This window comes from Cottoperca gobio, chromosome 5 (assembly GCF_900634415.1).
Source record: "Cottoperca gobio chromosome 5, fCotGob3.1, whole genome shotgun sequence".
NCBI classification, from domain to species: domain Eukaryota; kingdom Metazoa; phylum Chordata; class Actinopteri; order Perciformes; family Bovichtidae; genus Cottoperca; species Cottoperca gobio.
This window is the reverse complement of record NC_041359.1, coordinates 19,113,176-19,130,530: the sequence shown is the minus strand read 5'-3', so window position 1 is coordinate 19,130,530 and position 17,355 is coordinate 19,113,176. Positions and strand designations below refer to the sequence as shown.

The 17,355-nt window shown below is 40.9% G+C and overlaps 1 protein-coding gene across 1 annotated transcript in view; it reads left to right on the top strand.

The window, feature by feature from the left end:
* The window catches only part of LOC115008910 (inositol 1,4,5-trisphosphate receptor type 1-like), a 72,197-nt gene that overhangs the window by 1,444 nt on the left and 53,398 nt on the right, over positions 1-17,355 (top strand). Inside the window, 2 exon segments of the mRNA XM_029432800.1 lie at positions 14-139; positions 4,696-4,766. Of these exon segments, the coding sequence (XP_029288660.1) occupies positions 48-139; positions 4,696-4,766 (163 nt within the window). The 5' untranslated portion in view covers positions 14-47.

Here is a 17,355-nt window from a genome sequence, read left to right as displayed (position 1 = left end):
TCTTCTGCTGTAGGTGTTCCCTGTGTGTGCGTGTGTGTGTGTCAAACATGTCGGATAAGATGTCGAGCTTCCTACACATCGGGGACATCTGCTCCCTGTATGCCGAGGGATCCACCAATGGCTTCATCAGCACACTGGGGTATGTCCAATGCCGGTGGCCAAACATTATGTGTGTGGGCCCGCTTCACAGTTTGTCTCTGTTCTACTGCAAGCTGAGCAAAGAAGGAAGTCACGTTTAAGAGCAGTGACTGGTAACCATTTTAAGAAAGTTTGATTTTGTGAGATCCACATTTTGGCGCTATCAGAAAGAGTATTTTCCTTTCTTTTCTGTCTTTGCCTGATGAACGTTTGTTTGTGCCACAAGCATCAATGCCAGCCATCAGCGACATAATGGGATTAATTAGTTTGGATGTAAGTTTGCAGTTTATCCCACAGATAAAGCTGTGAATACAGTGGGAGGCCTTTTTGAAGTGCTGCTTTATCCATGGCTGACCCCACCACTGATAGTGCTGGCAGAAAAGGAAATATAGGGGCGGAAAATGCCCAGTTAATGATAAAGGGTGTTTGTTTGTGTCAGTGTGGTAGGAGTGGGTGTGGAGGGCAGAGTTGGAGGGGGAAAATCACTCAGATGGTGCTTTGTCCAATACTCAACTCTAATGGTAAACCTCTGTTTACATGCTACTCATTCACACAGTCACAGCAGTGTTGGGTTGTTTTTGTGCATTAGTTCTTCCTCATATTTGGAACACAATACTGTAGGGGTGTGAATCTTGCTGTACTTCAGGATTTTGATTCTTGGGGACTCGATTCTATTCCCGATTCAAAATCGATTATCGATTCAGTGTAGGATGCTAATTAGTACCTTTTTTAAAAGTGCTCTATAAATAAAATGTATTATTATTATCTACCACAGTCTGCTGTGCGCTAATAGACAATGTGGCAAATTATGGCATGAGTACGGGATGAAGTATGTATAAGATTATGGAGTTTTTATATTTGAAAAAGTTATGTCAACTGATTGCAATAATTTAAACACACTAAGCAAACCTACGAAAAAAAGGTAACATTTATTCATGCTAAACTTGCACAAATGTTCACACTTCTTAGTAACTACAAGAAGAAGACTTCAAGTTCAAGTTATACAAAAAATAAAATTACATAATTAAAATTGTTAGGCTTGGTTCCATTTTATTTTACAGAAACTTGCCAATTAAAAATAAATAAAGTTTGGTCACAAAATAACTCTGTAAAACTGGTATTTTGTGTGATTTTTCAACCAACCACACAATAATGCTTGACATAAATTTGAATTGTTGCGTATTATTACTGTCAGTCGCAATATTTAGGTTATTTACGTTGTAGAATTTTTATAATAGATTTTCTTTTCCCCCCACCCCTAAAAAGTACTTTTACAAGTAATATGCACATTGATCACTTTCTCTATCTGCAGAGACTGCAGAATGTGCATATAATGGTCTTAATATATCACTGATACAATAATGATTCACACTTGTTGCATTTAACCTTTCCTCTTCCGCTTGCTTTGATGTTTTGCTGGTAGAAAGAAACCATTTATGGGAAGGTGCCGTACAATGTGTCCAGCATCTGTAATGTTATCGGGACTATCAGCCGAGTGTCCTGCGCTCATGAAAAATGAATTGACCTACAGCAAAGACTGAGTCACTATAGAGACATTGTGGCCTCTCTCAAGTTCCTGCGCTTCCCACGTACACACATACACACACACACACACACACACACACACACACACACACACACACACACACACACACACACACACACACACACACACACACACACACACACACACACACACACACACACAAAACCGTCATGACAGATTTGGCCGGGGGCCATCTTCTCCACGCACAACCACCAACTCAGCAGCATTCTCCAGATCTTCTGCCCTTAGAGGAAGAAATCATTTTTGAGCAGAGAGAAAGCTCTTTGAGCATCACAGCTTCTGGAGCCGAGCAGCATTTCCAGTGCCTGTTTGGTAACTGGAGATATGGGTCTTTTGAGTGAGCAAATTAAAGGTTCAAAATTTCAATAATGCTGCTCTTCAACAGAACATGCCTTTTTTTGTGTGTGTGTCAAAGGTGTAACTAATAAACTGGTGTTAGCTGCTAACTGGATTCGCAAATTATGTGCATCGTCCACAAAAGCAGATGACACTGTTGGATTTCTTTTTGCCCGGATATTTTCTCACTTTTTATATCTAAAGTCCGCAGCCTTGTTCCTTGAGGTGTACAGACTGGAGCAGTAGACAGGTCTGTTTGGACAACTGTAGACATTCCCCGGGAAAAGGCCTGAAATGGATGTGGGATTTGGCCTGTTTCCAGACAAGTGTTATTCTAAGCCAGTAAAAGTTAAATTTGTCACCAGAAATTCCAGCCGGCCCACAGGTCATCTAATCCAGAGTGATTTCATTAATGTTTGGAGTATTCACCTTTTTTATGCTGCAGCTATGTGCGAGCTCTCAATGAAAATAGGAGCACTAGTTGAGTTTTGTACATGCAGAAACGTTTTTGTTGGAATACTTTGTTTTGGCCACTACTATGTTTAACACTCACCCAAATCTATTTAAAACTAGTTTAGACAAAAAAACCCACGTGGATTTTAGAGATGCATCTCCATAAATGTTCGTCAATGATGGTCCCTTTACAGTCGGGGAGTTTGCCAAAGTGAAATCCACACTGAAGCAGGGAAAAAGTGCTGGGCCGGACGGCATCCCTCCAGAGGTCTGTAAGAACTGTGATCTTGACGACATCATCCTGGAGTTGTGCAACCGCGCCCTTATGACAAACAGCCAGCCTGATATGTAGTCTCGCTCTAACATCATCCCAGTGCCTAAATCCGGAGATCTCTTGAAGCCAGACAACTACCGTGGCATAAGTCTGACTTGTGTCATTGCAAAAATGTACAACCGCATGATACTGAACCGGATACGGAGCGCCATTGACCCCCACCTGAGAACGGTTTCCGAGAGAAGAGGACCACTGTGACCCAGATCTTGGCCTTGAGGAGAATCATCAAGGAGGTTAAGAAGAACAACCTGACAGCGGTACTGTGCTTCATCGATTTCAAAAAGGCATTTGACTCGATACACAGAGGCGTGATGATGAAGATACTCAAGGCCTACGGTGTCCCTTCCAATTTACTCCGGGCCATAGGGACCACGTACAAGGGTACAAGAGGGAAGGTGGTAACCCCAGATGGCAACAGTGACTAGTTTGACATCCTGGCTGGGGTGTTGCAAGGGGATACCCTTGCCCCCTTCCTCTTCATCATAGTCCTAGACTATGCGCTCAGGAAGGCTCAGTGGACGGAAGCTAGAACTTGGCCTCACAATAACACCTAGGAGGTCGAGACGGCACCCCGCTCTAGTTCTAACGGACCTGGACTATGCGGATGACATCAGTCTGCTCTCTGACCGCGTAGAGCAAGCACAGGAACTCCTGGGCAGAGTGGAGACAGAGTGCGCCAAGGTTGGCCTTCAGCTAAATACCAAGAAAACTGAGTTCATTACATATAACATCCCCGCGGACCATCTACCTCTAAAAACAACAGGAGGCACTGATCTAAAAGAAGTCAATGATTTCAAATACCTGGGCTCGTGGGTCAACTCGTCCGAGCAAGACCTTAAAGTGAGGAAGACGCTTGCATGAAGGGCCCTGAACGGCATGACCTGTGTGTGGAACTCCAACCTCCCCCGACAAATGAAACTCAGCTTCTTCCATGCATCAGTGGAGTCTGTTCTCCTGTATGGCAGTGGATGCTGGACCCTGAAGCCCACCCTGCAGAAATCCCTAGATGGGTGCTACACGAGAATGCTGCGTGTGGTACTTGGCATCAACAAGGATGAGCATGTCACCAACACGCACTTGTATGGGGGGGCGCTAAGGGTGGGTGAGAAAACAGCGGTCAGGAGAATGAGGCTGGCAGGTCACTGCCAGAGACACCAAGAGCTGCCAGCCAGCAAACTTATGCTGTGGGAGCCAACACACGGGCACCGATCACAAGGGCGTCCCGCAATAACATACGTGGATGTACTCGGGAAAGATACATTATTTACAATAAATCTTTAATCAAAAAATAATTACGGCTTCAACTAACATTTATTTTTATGTTCTTGATCGTTGGGTCTATAGAATAGTAAAAATAAATACCCAGAGTCCAAGGTGACATCCTTAAATGTTTAGTTTTTTTCGGACCAACCAAAGTCCAAACCAAACCAAAGTCCAGAGCTTTTCAGTTTACTATCATTGAGGACTTAAGAAACCACCACATATTCACATTTGAGAAGCTGGAACCACTCAATGTTTGCCATTTTTGCTTTGACTTAAAGGATTGTTGGCTTATCAAAATTGTTGTAGTTGACGTTTTGTCGAGCGATAAATTGACAAATAGTTTCAGCTCAAGAATAAAAATACAAAGACTTCATAACTCAGCCTTATTTGTAACTACTATGAAAACCTGGCAGCTTAGTCTTTCATCAGGGATAGTTTTTGTTCAGTCAAGACGATATGCATAATATACTTTTTTATTATTATTTCGTATTCACAATGCGCTAAACAAAATGCACAATTATCAGAAAACTGGTTGCAACAGATGTTTGTCTGTGTGCTGTACCTGCATGTGATTAACAATGTCATTATGTGTCTATATCCATAGCTTGGTGGATGACCGCTGTGTCGTCCAGCCTGACGCGGGGGACCTCAACAACCCTCCAAAGAAGTTCAGAGGTAAGAGACACAGAGAGTGGATTCCCCTCGTCCTCCTGAGGCCTGACACCATCACACTAACTGCTGTCTGTTTATACTGTGGGCTCTGAGAGAGACGCTGCTGAATGTGTTATGCTGTGTTTCTTTGGTGACAGCCACAATATCTCTGTCCACAGGACTTCAAACAAGGCTGTTAATGGTGCGCGTGCGTAAGCATCCATGCATGTGTTTTTATAGCTGTGTGCTCGCTCGCACACCTCTCTTGTGGAGGTATAGAAGCAGATGGAGAGAATCAGCTCTGGTGTTGATTTGTAGGAAAACAGCATGCTTGAAAAGCTGTTTTATTTTATTTTATACAAAAGCCTTGAGATGTCTCTATGGGTGAACCCGCTATTATTAGCTCCCATACAGGAAGTGGAATTCATGACCCTCAGTTCTCAGGCGGGAGGTTTCTATCTCTGGGGAGAGGCCTGACCCGACTTTGTACAGAGAATAAGAGTGCATTGAAGGCTTGTGTAACATATCTAACAGGTTCTTGTAGAACATGTAAAACCTTTTCCTGGACACCGCTAAAAGTGCAACATTAATGGATTGTTGGTGGGTAAATGATGTCTGATAGATTAAGAAAGTATCTATAGCCAAATTCCTGTTTTTATGACTGTATATCAGTCAAATCTGTTGACCTTTGCGATGTCAAGCTACTTAAATTTAGAGTGAATTATCAGTTTGACTTTAAAGCTTCTTGGAGTCTGAGCACACACACACACATGCTCACACTCAGCAGTTAGGATGCTATCTGCTGTCTCCAGAGTATAAAGAAGATTGCACCGTATTTAGAAAGTTAAAAGCTTTGATCTGAGCACTGCCCACTCCGCTCAGCTCTTCAGTGGCTCTCTGGTGTCCCAGGATAGGTCATGTCCCCCCCGAGAGACTGTTGCTGTCACCACGATAAACACAGGCTGCAGACTGATGCCTCGACCTCCTGCAGCGACATGAAGGACGAGTCTCTCGCTCTCTGTCTTGCTGCTGTGTGTGTTTTCAAAAACGGTCAAATGTATTCAATAGTTCTGGACATAGAGGTGGGAATAAGTGGCAAAAAAAACATGCCAGCAGTGTCTATGCTTGTCTAACATCTGTAGACTTCCATCCAAACCATGATCCATAATCATTTGAACTTTTTCATAGCCTTTTTCAGTCCCCTAGATGCTGTTGAGTTATTTTCTGGTGAGGTCATGGGGAAAGTCAGCGGGATTGGCAGGAAGTCAAAACAAAGATGGAGTCAAACTGCATTACTGGCAGTTGAAAATCACACGTAATAAATCATAATATATTATTGCAATACTCGGATATTACAAAATGTTTAAAATCGCAATGAGAACACATCGTGACTTAAGTATTGTGATAATATTGTGGGGCCCCTGTTGTAAATTTGACCCACTAAATTGTCAAATCATTGCATTTCTTTTAAATATCTGTGCAAAAAAAAAAATGAAACTGGCTAAAGTTGTATATGGAAGAGCTTCTTTGTGATTGTATATGTTACTCTACAACACACTTGCACGTGAGCTATAAGTGCTGTTGAAGTGGCGTTGGTAATTTCTTGGCCATGCCATCTGGTCTTGACCAGAAGAAGCCTTCATGTCACTGTGAGAGGCTTCTGCATGTCTACCAGAAGGCAGAAATAGGCGAGGATGAGTACTATAGGATCACATGGAAACGGACAAATAGAAGTAGTTGGAGTGAAGCCATACATAGTACATACATCTGTTATGGGGCAGTAACCATGTTGCCAGATAATAGCGTTACATTAAATGGAAGTTCCTTGATTTTACACACAAGCATCTGCTTACTCATCATAGGAAGTACTACTGAGAATGTGAAAGTTGTTGTGTAATGTCTGTGGCTCTGGAGCTTTATCAAAGGGGAGGAGTTTGAAAGACCTTCAACGGGCAGGCAAGGAGGATCGAATGAAAATATGCTTTTGGTTGCATTGTAGGACATTTTAGGTAATTGGAGTTTGACCTATATTAGGGACATTGCCCCTTTTTGGCACAAGTAAAGAAACAACCTGTATGCTTTTTGAAAGGATATATTTACTTGTCTTAAGTGAGTTCTTGAGGACAGATCCTTGAAAACTATTATCAAAGAACATTTTGAATGTGTCTCAAGACACCTGCAGAGGACTTCACAAGTCACTAGAGCAATAAAAGCAAGTAAAGCAAACGGAGGTGTAATTAAAAACATTCATGATGGCTGCATTCCATGTAGCTGTGTCAGTTCCAGGGTCCTGTGCATGCTGGCTCACTGGTACAGTTAAATGGAACAGAGCCATCATTTATGTTATTGGACCACTTGTGCTTTTCCTACCATGACGGGCCACATGTGTTTTTACCACTGCGAGAATCCATACTAATTGCATACACTATTCAAATCTTTATAGTATACTGTTGCAGTTAGTGTTCAATAAATCAACAGACTTTATTATTTTATACTAACAGGAAATCATACAGTAGGCCATTATTGTTTTTACCCAGGATGTCATGACACGTCACAGTAGGAAAAACACGTGTGTAAATCTTAATGTGAAATTTGATTTAGCTGCTTCAGTTTCAGAGTGCTGGTATTGTGCATGCTGACTCACCACCACACTGTCATGGCTTACTGGGACACTTGAGTAGAAGAACAGAGCCATCGTTAATGTTATTAGCAACCTGTGTGTTTTTCTTTTTTACTGTGACGTGTCAAAATGTCTGCGCTGCAAACTGCCTATATGTTCACCATCGCACATTAATCAATCTCCAACTTTAGAGCTCAGCCGCCATTTAAGCTCCACAAAGAAAGTGCTAAATGTCTCTTTTTAAAGAGAGGAGCTGTGAGCAGTGCCTCTGTTTCCTTTGTACATTGCATTATGGGACATTTGTTCACCTCAACAGCACACTCACAAATCAAGCACTTTTAGTATACTACATACTGGCTTTTGTGAGTACACTTAACTTCCAGTGTGAACACTAAAACCTGTTTAGAATCAGCATGTGGTATGGAATAGTATAGATAAATATTACTGATATCTTCCCCTGGTATAGAGCCACACAGATCAGACCTATGATTTGTCAGTTAGTCTTCCGCGATACCCAATACTGTCGGTATATTAAAGCTTCTCAGTTTGTACTACAACCTGGCATGTGGTTTAAAAATAAAATAGTGTGCTTTAAGAACCTAATTTATTGAGGAAGTATTTGCCCAACAGACTTGAACTTGCCATACATGACTCTTGAGAAGTGTGAAACTACAACCAAACAAAAAACAGGTTTTCTCTTGTTTAAACATCCACAAACACAGTCTGGCTGTGAGCTTACAGATCTATTTTCTTTCCTGCAAAATTCTTTGGGAACTTTATAATTTGAGTCCTCCTGGGGTTCCTCTGGCAGAGCAAACTCTCTCCTGTTCCTCCTCATTTGGGAGGCCCCTCAGCTGTTTGAGAGGGACACAGTTGTGCAGAGATAATCCTCCTCAGTGGACATTATAAGGGCGCAAGGCCAGACTAGCCATGTCCACATGCAGGGCCTTATACTGTCATTGCTGAGGTATGCGTAACATTTCCTCCCAATGTAAACACAAGCACCCTCAACACAATCACACTCTCACTCATGTGGTCTGTATGCATACGCTGAGACATCGGAGGCCTTGCTTTGAATTTCACCCGGACAGTATTTCCAAATGCCATGACCTACACACACTCAGACACCACATCTAAGATTTTTTATATATATATATATATATATATATAATCGTATTTTGGATTGTTTCAAATGTATATGTTTGACGCTCAGTTTCTTTTTTTTAATGGGACCAATGGGTCTCATTTTGAAGTTGAGTTGAGGTGGCAGCTCTTCCTGTTGTGTGTTGTAGTAGTAATCTTAATTAAATGCTGCATTGTTCCAAAGTCATCTGCTTTTAATTTCCTTTTACAATCATCCCCTGTTTCTGTTTGTAGTCAGCAGGCTGTTCACATATTGATAGACATTTTTTATTTATTGTTGCAAAATGTTTAAAGGATTGAGTCCATAGCTAAGCTTAATGCAACATAGTATTATGTATAATGCTGGTAATGGGCTGATGTTGTATATCTACGAGCGGGGGGGGGGGGGGGGGTAAGACGTTGAGGCTGTATGCATTTACAAAATCTTTGATGAAAAGGGACAAAATGTTGAGAAGGGCTCCGAAATCTGAAACAAAACGCAAAGAAGAAGACATCACAGCATCCTCTGCTTGTACAGAAAGATAGCAAATCATCGCCAAACCAGTAGCATGTGAAGACCATTATAGTGGGTAGCATCTCCTTTGTCCTGGCTTTACATGTCTCTCGGGTTTGTTTGTTTACTACTTCTTTGTAATCTCATTTCACATCTCATCTCCTGCCTTAATTTCCTTCTTTTGCACGTACACAGAAACACCAAAGCTCATAAACCACAACTACATTTGGAGCATTAACTCCTTGCCACCGCCCGTCTGTTGCCAGCTCAAAACGCTGTTGCTGTCAGAGACACACTGCAGACTAGTTGGGTGGGTCATCTGAGATAAACAGCAGGAACAGTTCTGTTTCTTCCTCTCCTAATAACCACATATATTGCTTTCCCGTAGATGAGAGAGAGAGAGAGAGAGAGAGAGAGAGAGAGGTATTGCAGGAAACAAGGAAGCTGTTGTCGGTAGACCCATATATTGTCTTAGATGCGCTACAAGTGATTAGTTGCTTCCTCCGTAGTATCTCCAACAGGATAAGAAGCTTGGAGTGAACAACAGTTTATACAAGCCAGATCATTGAGGATATTGTTGATCTAACACAGAATAGAAGAAGTATTATGTAATGTTTCTCTAGGTCCCTGGCCAGACTGCTGCTGTCTGATTACTGCAGGGAACAATAGCTTGGATCTCTTACAGAGGTACAAGCAGGCCTCTCTGCTTGTGTTTGAACACTGATTACTTCTCTGTAATGTGGACATAATGTGCATTATCTTCTTTTATGACAGGGTAGTAGCTAACTGATAAAGGAGATACCCGCACTATGCAGTGTTCCACTTTATTTCGAGCTTTCGGTATTCCCAGAAAAGGTAGATGAGGTGAACATTGAATTGCGTTGTGCACTTGAAAGCATCTTTTTATAGTGTGCAGCGTTGTCAATTATGCAGCCATGCGTTGACACACAGTAGATCTAATTGAAAGCTGTCATGTGTGTTGTCGCTCTTCTTACACTATCAGATGACTGTGGCACTTCTGCGCTCTGATAAAACTGCCTCAGAGGTAAATCATCTCTGTTGACTTAACATCCTCTCTCAGTAGCTTTTATGGTCTCCACGGCTACAAGCATCTTCCTCTCGATCCTCCTAAATCTGGTGAAGTTTGTCAGCGACTGCACGATGTTTTATTAGCTTTTTTGTTGAACTGTGTAAGTCTGAAGAGCGGGTGTTAGTGATGTCTCTCTGAGTCATCTGCAGCCCTTGTGCAAGAACATTCAAAGCAGCTTTGCATGATACCACTGATGTACGAACACACCACGAGACAAAGATCTACAAACTCATTTAAAGCTCCGTACAGACATGTGTTTATACGTATAAGAATGCCTTGCTTGTATTAATAACTTGTCTGGTGTGTCTTAAACCAAAAATCTTCTCTTCTCTCATTGAGACATCCAGAATCTATGAATATGCAAATATGTTTTATTTTAAAAGTTTAACTAATGGACACAAGATGTCTGCTGCTTCACTGAAAAGTCCATTCTTAGTCTTCTGAAGTCACATATTGGACCGTGATTGGCTTCTAAACTAGTTAAGTTATATAGTTGAGTATTATATTTTACCCAAAAAGTCCCAAACAAAAACGAATATACACCCTAATGTCCATATCTCAGTTTTATATTAGTTAATTATCTTATTTTCAAACTTAAATCTATTATGTGAATTACACATTTTCATTTGAAATAATTCCAAAAATAAACTCCTTTGACTGTTAGACATCTTTGTTTTGCATTTGTTTCAATCTTGTTTTTGTAAACATTTCAAATTCCTCTTAGATCATACCGACTCACTCTAATTTGGAGCAACTTCTGGACATCTCGAGGCATCTTATGTTTTACTTTATACATTAATCGTGCAGTTTTAAAGTCCACCAAATCTCTAGATCTGAGAGCATGAGTTTATAAATAATACGTTGGTAGGTTAATGATGATCAGCTCTGTTTTTAAATGTTTTGTTGCTTATCGTCTCGTCTCTCACACATTATGATGACATTCAGGACTGTAAACATATCAGCTGTTACATCTTTCCACACCACTTTGTCACATTGAAAGGTGGACAGTCATAGTTACTATGTTGTGTTGCTGACTAAGGTGTTCATTCATACCGTCTACTTACTGACTGCTAATGGATCGAAGTCCTGCCCAGTCATGCATAACTTAGTGTACATCACTTTGACCATATGTTGGCCGAGCACAGGGTACTGTGCAGGTGTAGCTGTAGCCACTGGGCAATGTGGCAACAATCTTCTATCCCGATATAAGTCATTTCATATCTTGATAATGATTTATATCACAATACAGCAGGTTTTCTACTAATTCAATAACTAATTAGTTTATATAAAGTAACCACATGTTAAAGCCTATTTTTGTATACACCTGTTTGAATGATTGAAATACTTGACAAATGAAAGTATTTTTTCATTTTATTTAGAACTTAATTGCAAAATGACAGTTTGAGATGAAATTATAGAAAGAAAAGAATATATATTTATTTATTTATTTATTATATATATATATTTATTTATTTATTTATTTCCAGGTATACACCAACTATGTTTACATGCATGCACACAAATAAAAAGTAATCAGATTAAAAGACGATAGTTTGATTTAACTTGATTTGCGCTTGTTATCAATTTAGACGACGCAATTTTGTATCTCAATATCTCAATATATTATTTTGTCCATTAAAATCCATTAAAACTACTCAGTCAGAAATAGTTTGGCACACAACCACCGTAAAACCGATTTTGTATGCATTAAACAAATCAAATATAACCTGTTAATTAGTGAGCTTTCACCAGTGCTGGACGGTGGATTATGTTACCTTCAGACACAGTCAGGCTAGTTCTTTGTCCCGTTTCCTATCTTTGTGTGCTAAGCTAAGCTAACTGGCTCCCGGCTGTAGTTTGAGAGTTGATCCTCTTACCGTCACTAAATAAATCAAATACTGTAAGTGTATTCTTTCAAAAGAATACTGCTGTAATTTGATATTACACTTCACTAGTTCAACTCCTTATGTGGCACAGGTGGGTAATAAGTCTGGTCAAATAGCATTGGATAAGATATCCCAACTTTATTTATTTTAGTATGGGTCAAGATCCAAAAAACGTTTGATCCTACACTACCCATAAAGCAACTCAATTACCCTGATAACATCATCAGGTTATTTTATTAGACTTCAGAAAGCTACCTCCAGAGCCAATACAATCATTTTCACAGACTGTGTTTCCCTGACTGCCTCTTTTCCTTTAGGCCGACCTGTGTGCATTGAAAGGACTATAAAACACACTCTGAACACAGCTTTGAAAAATATTACATTTTAATAGTAGGCATTCAGAGACGTGAAAGACTTTAAGTTAGCTTCAAATGAGCTTCAAATCCTCGTGACTTTATTTGGCTTTGCCCCAAAAACATCGAAACAGCACTGGTTATGTTTATAGTTTTCATCATGCATACCTCAAGGCTACATGATTTAAGGTTAGCATTTGTAAGAGCATGCGGGCCAGCTGGTATCAAAGAAAGCTTTGTTCATGAACTCAAATAGATATTTGAGTGTTAAATAACCTGATATTTTTGGTAGTAAAAGATTGTTTTAAGTTTGAGGAATGTTAATGAATCATTTGAGTTTTCTGCCCTCTGGACTAGTCCCACCACTTCTCCTGCCCAGTGACCCCAGAAGGAATTCTCAACCCTGATTTTTAGTTTTACTGAACGGACATGTTTTCTCTCTCTGCTGACGGTGATTCAAGGCAAACTCTCAGTGTGGGCTCATCTGTCACACACTGCACTCATATTACAGCTGTGATTGTGTGTTTAGAGTATGATAAAACAGCTGCATCAAATTACAGGGAAGGTCACTCAACAGGCAGGCGCTTCCAGTGTGTGTGTGTGTGTGTGTGTGTGTGTGTTCCTTTTTATTTGCCGTTTCCACTTTGATCTAATTCCGGTGATAATTCACTCGAGGTTCGTCTACTTGTGTGAACATACTGTCTGTAGGACGAACATAAACATACATTTATTCAGCAAATAGGACCAGTTCTTCTCTTCCTTACCCTCTTCATGCCGCCTCTCTGTTTCACATTCTTTCACTCTCTTCCTGTCTTCCTCATTTCTCTTTCACTTCCTTTTCCTTGTTGTTCTAACCATATTTTATGTCAAACTAAAGTAAACCGGGGCTGAAAGGGGGTGAGATGAAGATTTGCAAGAGAGACCATTAACTGGGAGTGAGAGAGTGGTGTGTGTGAAATGGTTAGAGGAATTCAGAAAGGAGAAGGAGGGATGACCGAATAGCGAGTGTGGAAGATAGGGAGTCCCCACCCTCTTCTCTCGCCCTCTGTCGTCCCACTCCCCTTCTCTTGGCTGGCCTTATTTGGTCATGTTACTGCGGCTATAGCAGGAGGAGAAAGAGGGAGAGAATGGGGGAAGGATGGACAGATTGTTCTTTTTTCTCCTCTTTTCGCCCTCTTGGAAAAGAGAGCTTTGGTCTGATGAGCGGTGAAGTCAGAGGAAAGCCAGGACTCAGAGGGAGGAGTCGCTGATGGGCAGAAGTTTAACTCTGCAGGGAAAATTGTCATTGTAGTTGATGTGATCTAGTTAACTGTAAGCTAAACTAAACCTTCAACCAGTGTAAAAGGTCTGAAAGGGTGATTCAGTTGCAGTGGTTTATACAGAAGAGGAACTCTTCTCAGACGGAAGAGGAACTCCACTATGCTAAAACTGTTTCCACATGCAAATCGAGGGCCTGTTATCCCTCCTGGCTAGTTTCAACGGTATCTATGAAAATGAGCAGCACAACCAGAGTCTTACTGATGACTGCGTCATCTCATGGTTACTGCTGTAACAACCTTTTACTGACACACACACACACACACACACACACACACACACACACACACACACACACTGACCCTAGTCAAACCACAGGATGTAACCACATATTGCTGTACTTTTATATCATGGGCACACACACTCATGTACACACACACAGGCTTTCCTGTCCCTCATTACTCCTCTCTGAAGCAGACAAAGCCCTTTGATGTTCCTTCTGGAGAATTTTGAATGTGTGTTTTAAAGTGCAAGCACACACAAATGCATGGACTTGTTCAGAGAGGAGTGTGTGAAAACTACTGTGTCTTTACATTGTTTGGTTATTAGGTCTTTGAATATATCCCTTTACTTGTCAGAGAGAGGTCATTTATTAAGTTCTGCCTGTCATCCGTTTCTCTTTTCTTTGTAGATTCTGTGTTTACTGAACATCTTGTATCGTCTTGTTTTCAAATTCAAATCTAATTTATTTATATGGCCTAATATCACAAATTACACATTTGTCTCAGTGTGCTTTACAGACTGTACAGGTTACGACACCCTCTGTTCTTAGATCCTCGCATCGCACAAGGAAAGACTTCCTAAAAGAAACCCCACAATTAAAGGGGGAACAATGGAAGAAACCTCAGGGAGAGCAACTGAGGAGAGATCCCTCTCCCAGGATGAACAGACGTGCAATAGATGTCGTATGTACAGGATAAACAACATAGTACAAATACAACATTTGACAGAAATTATGTTGTGTTGAAAAAGAGAAAGTTTGGATGAATCCAGGAAAATGTCAAAAAGGCTTCCCGGTATCCAGCAGGACCAGGGCAGCAGGCGCAGCCAAGATTCCTGATCCTGACGTAAACTTTATCAGTGGCAACTCCGGGTGATGAGTTAGTAACATACATTTACATAATGCATACAGATAGAGAGGGAGAAGAAGAGAGGGAGGGGAGGAGAGAGGAAGAGAAGGAGGAGAGCAGGGAGGTGTCCCCCGGCAGTCTAAGCCTATAGCAGCATAACTAGGGGCTGATCCAGGGCAAACCTGAGCCAGCCCTAACTATAAGCTTTATCAAAAAGGAAAGTCTTTAGCCTGCTCTTAAATGTGGAGAGTGTGTCTGCCTCCCGAACACAAACTGGAAGCTGGTTCCACTGGAGAGGAGCTTGATAGCTGAAGGCTCTGGCTCCCATTGTACTCTTAGAGCCTCTAGGAACTACAAGTAACCCTGCAGTCTGGGAGCACAATGCTTTAGTCGGTTTATAAGGTACTATGAGATATTTTAGATATGCGTTTCGGAGGCGTTTAGGGTCAAGTATAATAACTTCAGTTTTGTCTGTGTTTAATGTCAAAACGTTTCTAGACATCCAAGTTTTTATGTCCTTAAGGCATGCTTGAAGTTTAGTCAATTGATTGGTTTCATCTGGTTTAATTGATAGATATAATTGGGTATCATCCGCATAGCAATGAAAGTTTATAGAGTGGTTCCTTATAATATTGCCCAAAGGAAGCATATATAAGGTGAATAGAATTGGTCCAAGTACAGAACCCTGCAGAACTCCACGACTGACTTTGGCTGTCATGGAGGATTTATCGTTAACAAGTACAAATTGAGATCGCTCAGATAAATAGGACTTGAACCAGCTTAATGCGGTTCCTTTTATGCCAACACAATGTTCCAGTCTCTGTAGTAGAATGTCCTGGTCAACAGTGTCGAAAGCAGCACTGAGGTCTAACAAGACAAGAACAGAGACAAGTCCTTTGTCTGATGCCAATAGAAGGTCATTAGTAACTTTCACCAGTGCCGTCTCTGTGCTATGATAAACTCTAAATCCAGATTGAAAAACCTCAAATAAACTATTATGATGTAAAAAATCACATAACTGTTTTGCGACTGCTTTCTCAAGGATCTTAGCGAGAAAGGGAAGGTTAGATATCGGCCTATAGTTGGCTAAAACCTCTGGATCAAGACTAGGCTTTTTAAGAAGTGGTTTTATTACAGCTACTTTAAAGGAATGTGGTACGTAGCCAGATAATAGAGACAGGTTGATCATATTTAATAACGAGGTATTAATTAAGGGTAAAACTTCTTTAAACAGTTTAGTTGGAATCAGGTCTAAAAGACAGGTTGATGGCATAGACCAGGGGTGGGGAACCTCCGGCCTCCGGGCCGTATACGGCCCGCGAGACCATTTGATCCGGTCCTCGAGGTAATTCGTAAAACGCACACAAAGAAAATCCACTAGCAAAAAAACTAGACGCCAATATTTTAAACGGCCGACTGACTGTTTTTCCTGGCCAAGGTCAGGGTCCTTGAACACAACACGAGTGGAGCGTGTCATCACGTGGTCACCTCATGTCAACAAACTTCAATATTAAACGAGAGTCATTGACATCAGTGAATGCAGCATGGCGAGTGTAAACAAGAGAAAGCTGGATGTGGAATGTCGCACTTTCCAGGAGAAATGGACGATTATTTATTTGTGAAAGTAAAAGGCCAGTGTGTCTAGTTTGTGCGGACACGCTTGCGGTGATTAAAAATAATCTTGAATGTCATTACTGCACGAAACATGCCGAACTGCACGAGCTGAAAGGACGAGTGCGTTTGGATAAAGTTAACGCTCTTCAGCGGAGTTTGGCCCAACAAGCAGCTCTCTGCAGAGCGGAACATGAAAACATGGAGAGATAGAGAGGTAGACCACCACACCAAGAACAGACTATTCCACCACTGCTGTGCAATTATCACTGCCATGTGCAATATTCACTTTATTCAACCACTTGGTACATATATTATTTTTGATTCTATTTAATTATTGTGTACTGCCTTTTTACTTCATATGTTCTTTTGCTGTGACCAGATACATTTCCCCGTTGTGGGACTAATAAAGGATTGCTGATTTCTGATAAAACAGAAAGATACATGGATAAAAAAGTTGCTTTTTTGCATTTAGCATAAAGAAAAGTGAAATAAATGGGCTGTGTCTTAAAATGTGGAAGGTTATGGGTTAAATAATGAGTATGGCACTCGAAGGATGTTCCTTGGCCCTTGACATGAAAAAGGTTCCCCACCCCTGGCTTAGACGATGAGATTGTTGAAGTTAGTTGGTTAAGGTTGATTGGAGTAAAACAGTCTAGATATATTTCAGGAGTTACAGATGTTTTTGAAATTCCAGAGGTTGAGTCATTACCAATTGAGGTCAGGAGGAGATTAATTTTGTCTCTAATAATTATAATTTTATGGTTAAAGAAGCTCATGACGTCGTCACTACTGAGAGATATAGGAACAGAAGGCTCTGTAGAGCTGTGGCTCTCTGTCAGCCTGGCTACAGTGCTGAAAAGAAACCTGGGGTTGTTCTTATTTTCTTCTATTAAGGAAGAGTAATAAACTGCTCTGGCTTTACGGAGAGCCTTCTTATACGTTTTAAGATGATCTAACCAAACTAAACGAGATTCTTCCAATTTAGTGGAACGCCATTTACTTTCAAGATTTCTCGACTTTTGTTTTA